A 7698-nucleotide genomic window follows, 5' to 3' on the forward strand; every position below is an offset into this window, starting at 1 on the left:
TCCATGTCAGACTATTGGGCCTGTCTATATTATGACCTAATGGGAGAAGACCCCCAGCTCATGATGGCCCCCTAATGCTGCATGATTAGCTCTATGATCCCCTCTCTCCCAGAAGCCACTTGGATATGGTACACATTTCTGCACAGGGTGGCACAGCCTTGCTTCTGGATCCTAGATTCCATATTGTGATTCTCCTGTTCAGTATTGCCATGAAGTCCACATGACACATTTCCCTGGCATAGAGGCCTCAGTAGCACAGACTTCCTGAGGTACAGGACAGGTAGTCCAGCCACACTCCTCCTCATGGTTTCCTGTCTGATTTGTTATGGGTGGAGACAAGGACAACCTTGAGGTTTTCTAGCACCATCCCTTTCCTGCAAGATCTCCTTATATTTGCGTAGAAAGATTCTCTCCTCTAGCAGTGGCTTATCTGGACTTCTTCTATCTAACATAAAACCAACAGGATATTTAGACTAACGCTAAACCTAACCTAACTTCCAGGGCCCTGGTGCTACCAAGTCGTAGCTGACTGTGTAGCACTCCACTGATTTCCTATATTATTGCAATGGTTCAAGGTCCATGGGAAGTTTTTTCTTAATCCTTCTGTCAACATCCCCACCCTTCATGGCTCCCCTTTAGGGTGTTCCATCTGGATCTGACAGTTTCTGTATCAGAGGCTGGGGATGAAACCCAGGATCTTTCAAATATTAGGGAAATGTTCTACCATTGAGCAACACCCTAACCCCCTGGATTCTGAATTCTGTTTCTGCTGTATCTAGTCTTCCCCCTGCCCATGGGACCCATGCTTGAAGACAGGACATTAATAGTAGCCTACCTGAGTTCAGATATGGGTCTACCCAGCCTTTAAATGGTTCCCAGTGACCCTTCCTCTTTGTGTTCATGACCTTATGTAGTCCTCTACCAAAGAAAACTGGGATGATCTCTGTAGCCTTAAGAATATAATGGAAATGTTTGAATGGGACTGTCAAGGCTAGGTCTCAATGACCCACCATGTTTCTTAGATCTCTCATTCTAGAATAGGCCAGCCAGACTACACTTGTCTTAATAAATGGGGTATTCTATTGCAGACAGGGCATTTAGGGCATGGAAGAGAAGTCTTTTCCATGTAGGAGAAGTTGGTAAAAGATGACATTAAGACCTAGGCCTAAAGCACTACTGGACCAAGTAGAAAAAAAAAATCATTTAGACAGAGATATTAAAAAATTTATCTGATGCCTTGATATGCACTGGTATCCAAGCAGCAAACACACCATGTGTCTCTGAGTTCCTAAATGGACTTTTTTTTTTTTTTTTGTCTTTTTGAGACAGGGTCTCCCTATTGCTTCAGCTGGCCTGGAGCTCACTATGTAGACCAGGCAGGCTTTGAACTCACAGAGATCCGCTTGCTTTTGCCTCCCGAGTGCTGGGACTAAAGGCGTGCGACACCACGCCCCCGGCCTAAATGGGTTTTTTAAAAAGATTATTGATGCTCATTTGATCACTTTCCAATGACAGGCTTTGTGGACCTTTACCACAAAGCTAGTTCTGGGGCTATTCATGTCCATTAAACATTCACTGGGGTGCACATGGTGAGACAGGATCTCGGTCAGTTACAAGGAATGAGGGTGGAAGGCTGGTGCATGAGAAGTGTGTGTAAGAGTTGTGTGGAAGGAACAGAGTGGGAGAAAACATGGAGGCTGGGAGACATGGATGGCTGAAGAGGAAGGGACGAGAAGGGGAGTTGTTTAAGGAGAGAAGAAAGGAGCTCAGGAAGCCTCGAGTAATCCTGCTCATGTCCGTGGGTTGTTGGAGGAGACAGAATGGAGAAGAGGCTGTTTTTAAACACCTCCTTTTATATTTTCTAGTGAGTAATTATATTGTACACTTACTAAACATTCCTTTTATAAAATGATTCTATTTCTTTTTGCTTTGGTTTTGTTTTGTTGTTTGTTGTGGGACAGAGTCTCACTGTGTATATCTGGCTGGCCTTGAACTCACTATATAGGCCCAGCTGAGACTGAGCACTCACACAGCCTGTCTCCTGAATGCTGGTATGAAAAATATGTACTGTCAGGGCTGGCTCAATTAAAGTATTCTTTAACTTTACATCGCAGAGCTCACACACACACACACAGGGGAGTGTGCATATGTACAACACATCATCACATCTTGCCCATTTCCCTGTGCAGTCAGTATTAGAACATCTCATGTACCCTGTACCATGTGTTGTCCTTTAGTGCTAATAGAGGTCTGAAGACCAGTGGCCATAAGTGTGCTGGGATGCAAACACTGGCTTCATACAGGACACAGACCAATGGTTATGTGTTTGTGAATATTGGTTAAGGGTATGAAGGGTATAACATAACTGTAGAAGATCCCACAGATCTGATGCCCAATTTGGGAGGGACCCTAGGAAGAAGCAGACTAGGTACTGAGCTCACAGGTGGCAGCTCCCCTCAATGCCAGGTTCCAGCATGACTCCTGGAATCAGTTCCTGAATGCCCAGGACCCATGAGGAATGTGCCATGTGTCCTGTGATGCCTCCTTCACCTTTCTGATGAAAGCTCTGCCTATTCAGCTAGAGTTTAAGCCCCAGGAGCACAGATACTTCCTGGTGTATTTTGTACCTCAACATTTGGTAAAAGTTACTCAAAATGCTTGTCAGATGAATCCTCCTGATGACACTGCATGTACCTCTGGGGTCTGATGTGTCATAGAGGATCTTATCAATGTAAGACAGTAAAAGATGGCACCAGACTACGGATCCAGAAATGGGGTGGCATCTTGAATGGAGGCTTCTGCACCTGCCAATCTGGCCCCCCAGAGGGAGTCTAGGGGTCACAGATTTTGAGTCATTTGGACCTCACTTGCATGTTTCTCTCACAGATATTCATTCTCTCTACCTCAACTTCACTGTGAAAACTCAATTTGGACCTAGAGAGCCCTGGTGTAAAGTGAGCAGCTCAGTGGATAAACTGCCTTTTCTTCAGTACGATACTGACAACAAGGCTAACCCGTTGGGTAACCTGGGAAAGGACATATATAACACCGACCTATGGGCATATTTGACCCAAAGAATTGAATACATGGGACAAGAGATCAGGAATAGGCTACCTGACATCCAACTGGAGAAGCACAGTGTGAGGGGTAAGTATGGGAAGGCCCACAGAGTCTGAGCACGTCAGCAAGAAAGAGCAAGGCAGGGGCACATAGCGAGGAGGCTCTGCTGTATAGGAGCTGGGCATTGTCTAAACTGGAAGCACATGGTACCCAGTGGGTGAGAAAAGACAAGTCAAGGAGGAAAGAATATTGGTCCCTAAGCCAGCGGAGTAAGACTTGATCTTTTGGGAGGTCATGGATTCAGTAAAACTTTTTTAAAACTATTTTTTAAGATTTTTGTTATTATGAATGTACCTGGGTACGAGGCATATGTTCCCATGAGTCCAGATGCCTGCAGAGGCCAGAAGAGGACACCAGATTCCCTGGAGCTGGAGTTACAGGCAGTTGAGTGCCACTCAGTGTGGGTGCCAAGAAGCAAACCCCAGCCCTCCGCAAGAACAGTCAATATTCCTAACCACTGTGCCACCTCTCCAACTCAGGGTCATGGATCTATCGAGAATAGAGGATGATGGGTATTTTCTGTGCTTTGCAGGTCATCCCACCTTGCAGGTCAAGATGTTCTGTCAGCATAGACATGGACAGCATGTAGGTGCTTGCTGGCAGTTCACCATCGATGGACAGTATTCCTTCTTCTTCTACCCAATGAACTTGACCTGGACAGTGAGTCATCCTGAAGCTACAGGCACCATGAAGGAGTGGGAGAAGGACAAGGAACTCGTTAAGGACCTCAAGAAGGTGTCCATAGACGATTGCGGTCACTGGCTGGAGGAACTTTTAAAGTACTGGAAACCAGTGCCAGGTAACTAGGTTATCACAAGGCAACTTCAACAGGGTGGGAAGTGTGGCAACTGTCTTTAAAGGTCTGATGACTTCTCTATGTGTCTGTCTGCTGTGGGCACTTTGGGAAATGTGGTAGACTGAGTCAATGGCTTCTTGTTGGTTTCCCAGTCTAGAGAGCCAGTGATTACCACAAGGAGTACTCACCTCCTAATATTTCTTCTTCCCCATTGACCAACGGCCCATTTATTTAATGGTCTGCTAATGGGTGCTCAAGTGTGTGTGCATCACAGTAACCGTCCAGCTTTTTTTCCCACCAGGTCCAAAATACCACTTCTAAAGTCTGTGTTACAGTCTCCTGATAAAGTTAAATGCCATGTCCAGAAAGTTCAAACTACAGTAAATATGTCACATTCCATGGTAGTTACATGGACATTTGCTTCCCTTGGCAGTGAAATAGCTCATCATGGACATGTTCCCTAAAACTCCTATTCATCTACCCAGGACCTGGTAAAAACGGTTGTCACCCGTATGTCCTATGTTCTACCCAGGGAGAGCAGGTACTAATGAAGGTGCATTGTTATGTTTATTCAGGATTTTTGCTCTTTGTTTTAGGGCCAACATCAATAGCTCCAGATGCCACCCAGAATGTGCATCTGAACACTACCCAACTTTCATTACAGAATTCATTTATCATCATTTTAGTAATCATTTTAATCATAATTGCTGTCCTTGTTGTGATCCTTGTGAGGAATTTCTGCCCAGCTGAAGGTGAGGAGCAGGCTGAGCTCTGGCTCTTGATGTGGTCTTACTCTGGGGATGACTTGGGGTAGATGTCTTACACAAGCTCTGTCCACTGCAATGGCTGTCTCTCCACTGAATTGATGTGCCTTCTTAGTGTTGAGCCCCACACTGCTGAGTAGGCCTAGGGATAGGTATTGCTGTGGTACAGGAGGCCAACTTAGGTAGCACAGCTACGCAGTCAGAGGAGGGAAGAAACAGGAGGGTCCCCCTGAGGTGGGACAGGATCCAAGTCCTGGAAAAATTGAATGGGGTGTTGTCTCCTCATGATCCAACCCTGTGAGGATGTCATGACGTGTGCACTTGGGAAAATCTGATAGGCTTTAATTTAAAACATTGACTCTTTGGGGATGACATGATCTAGGGACTGCCCATCCCCTGTTGTGCATTCTGTAGAACATCAGAAATAACAATGTTAGACCAACCCTTGAAGGCAAGCACTGGCTTTTGTTGACAGTTTGGCAACCGATGGACTATATTAACTTTTTCTCAGACACTGAGAGTGTCCAAGAACTGAATGAAAGGAGCTTTAGAATGCCTCACCTGTGTGTGCTCCTGCAGGGGCCCTTACTATGCGTATTTAGTCATTCTGAAAAATTCACTAGAGGTGACTACTCACAGTCAGTTAGGACTATTGATTTTAGTCACTGATTGACAATTCTCTCCCTATCAGATGAAGCTGGAAAGAAGAAATAGATGACTCAGCAGTTCAGGGTTCTTCTTGCTGATCCAGAGAACCAAGTTGGTTCCAGAAACCAAGTCCGATAGCTCAGGACCAGTTGTAACTCCAACTCCAGAGGAATCCTTTGCCGCAGGCCTGCAAGGTCACCTGCACCTACATTCACCTACCACCACACAGAGACACACACATAATTAAAAGTAATAAAAATAAATATTTTTAAGTGATGCAATTGTTTTTCCCTTGGTTTTCACATGTAGGAGGAAGGTTTATTAAGAAGATCCCTTAGGTTTCAATCTGGGCCCGTGTGGTTCTGGCTTCCACTCCCTGTGGTCCTGTGGATGGTGATGTTTCCTCTTTCCTGTCATACACTGGGTGACCTTCAGCACCAGGCAGGAGCTGAGTTGCATGGGCTCTCTGGACTCCCTCACCCCAGGGTCCCTTCCCAGCTCTCACAGACCATACCCTCAGGGACTCCCAGCAACAGAAGAACAGAATGTAAAGGATATGGAAAGGCAAAGAATAAAATGGGGCCTATAGCCAGGGTCAGAAAGGAAAGAACCAGTGCTGGGCAGAGCGCACATGGGTTTGTAGAGTGGCCACCGCCCTCACCCTTCTCAGGTCCACGCCTTTGCTCTGGCCTTTCCCTCTGTCCCTGTCCATTCCTGCAACTTCACATTCCTGCTTCCAGTCCTCAGGTTTTCCCATCCATATCTCTGCCATCAAAGGTATCTTCCTGTTGTTTCCTTTCAAAAAAAAAACAACTAAGGCGTTGTGTCTGAGATAGGGTCCAGGCTCTCAATCAAGGTCTTGAAGACAGATGTTAGCTGTCCTGTAAGCAATGCTGTGCTCTCCTAGGGACCTCTGTGAAGTTGGAACCTAAGACATTCAGGAAACGTTCTTCTCTCTTTTTCCTTTTTCTTTCTAGCATGTGTGTGTGTGTGTGTGTGTGTGTGTGTGTGTGTGTGTATTCCTATGTGTGTTATGTTAGTGAATGTGGGTGTCAGAGGTCAAGCTCAGGTGTCAAAATGTCTCAGGATGGTTTTCTCCTCTTCTTTTTCTCTTCTCTTTCTTCTTCTGAGACAGGATCTCCCTTTAGGCCAGCTTGCCTAGAACTCCCTGTGTAGACCAGGCTGGCCTTGACTCACAGAGATCCACTGCCTGCCTCTGCTTTCTGACCACCTAGTTTTCTTGAGACAGGGTCTCTCACTGAACCAGGAGCTCACTGATTTGGCTAGACTGACTGGCCAGCAAGCCCATATCTGCCAGCTGTTCCCTTCTCTCCTCTTCTTCTTCCTCCCCTTCCTCCTCCTCCCCCTCCTCCTCCTCCCCTTCCTCCTCCTTCTGCTCCCCCTCCTCCTACTGCTCTTCCTCTTCCTCCTCCCTCCTCAGGTCTGCCAGCTGTCACCCCCCATCCCCTGTTGCTCTGGGAATACAGGCATGCTCTGCCACCCCAGCTTCTTTGTAACCTGGTTTTGGGGGATCAAACTCAGGTTCTCATGCTTGCAAGGCAAACACTTCACTCACTGAGCTGCTTTTCAGCCTGATGTTCCTTCTTTTCATTGAAGAGTTCCCCTCTGGATTTCACAACTGAAGGGTTCATTCAGTGAGTGATTCATGCATCCTTCCAACCATCTACTAGATACCATTTAAACAACTTCAATGCGTGTTGCTGTCCTGTGTGGTGATAAGCTAGACTGAATGATCCTCTACTTGTTGAGTCTGAGAGACTCCCCACCCTCCCTCACAGGCTTGCTTGGACTCCTACAGGGAACTCAGAACAGTGAAAGGCTGTCTCCTCTTACTGTTTAGGTGAAGCTCTCTGTCTGGGGGACCTGAATGTTTCTACTGAAGAAACACTCAAAATAAATGTAATTACGCCACATGTTTTTTGAGTGTCTCGTTTGATAGTTGTTTCTGAGTAATTCTTTATGTGTCATTTGGTCTGCTTGTCCAGTTTTTACCCTCTGTCTATATTGTGATACATATGTGTTATCTAATTTAGATATATGTTGTGATATATATGATATATGTATATACATACAGATATATTTAATGTTCCCCAAGAAGGGTTTAATTCAAATTGGCCTGAAGTAAATAAGAGAATATATAAACTTAGACATAATTCCATTGAGTTCATAAGATGCAAACAAATCTAATAAAGTTTTAAATTTGTCCTTATAAAACTAAGCTTTATACAAGTCACCCATTTTAGTCAGATGTTGAAATGATTGAACTGGCAACAGTCTAAGCCTTAATGCTTGCCTCTGCCTCCTGAGTGCTGGGATTATACATCTATTTTTTTAAAGAACATTAAATAT

General features: G+C 45.3%; 1 protein-coding gene across 2 annotated transcripts in view; it reads left to right on the forward strand.

Moving 5' to 3' along the window:
• LOC108490685 (retinoic acid early transcript 1E-like) overlaps positions 1 to 5595 on the forward strand; it is a 7111-nt gene extending 1516 nt beyond the window's left edge. The window contains exons 2-5 of one of the 2 annotated variants that reach the window (XM_029562198.1): positions 2887 to 3147; positions 3653 to 3919; positions 4581 to 4668; positions 5372 to 5595. In XM_029562198.1, the coding sequence (XP_029418058.1) occupies positions 2887 to 3147; positions 3653 to 3919; positions 4581 to 4666 (614 nt within the window). In that variant the 3' untranslated portion in view covers positions 4667 to 4668; positions 5372 to 5595. Of the gene's footprint in view, positions 1 to 2886; positions 3148 to 3652; positions 3920 to 4512; positions 4669 to 5371 lie in introns of both variants that reach the window. The other variant, XM_017797471.2, reaches the window with a different exon arrangement.
• The last annotated feature ends 2103 nt before the right edge of the window (positions 5596 to 7698 follow it).

This window comes from Nannospalax galili, unplaced genomic scaffold (genome assembly GCF_000622305.1).
Source record: "Nannospalax galili isolate Female #2095 unplaced genomic scaffold, S.galili_v1.0 scaffold395, whole genome shotgun sequence".
In the NCBI taxonomy this organism is placed as follows: Eukaryota; Metazoa; Chordata; class Mammalia; order Rodentia; family Spalacidae; genus Nannospalax; species Nannospalax galili.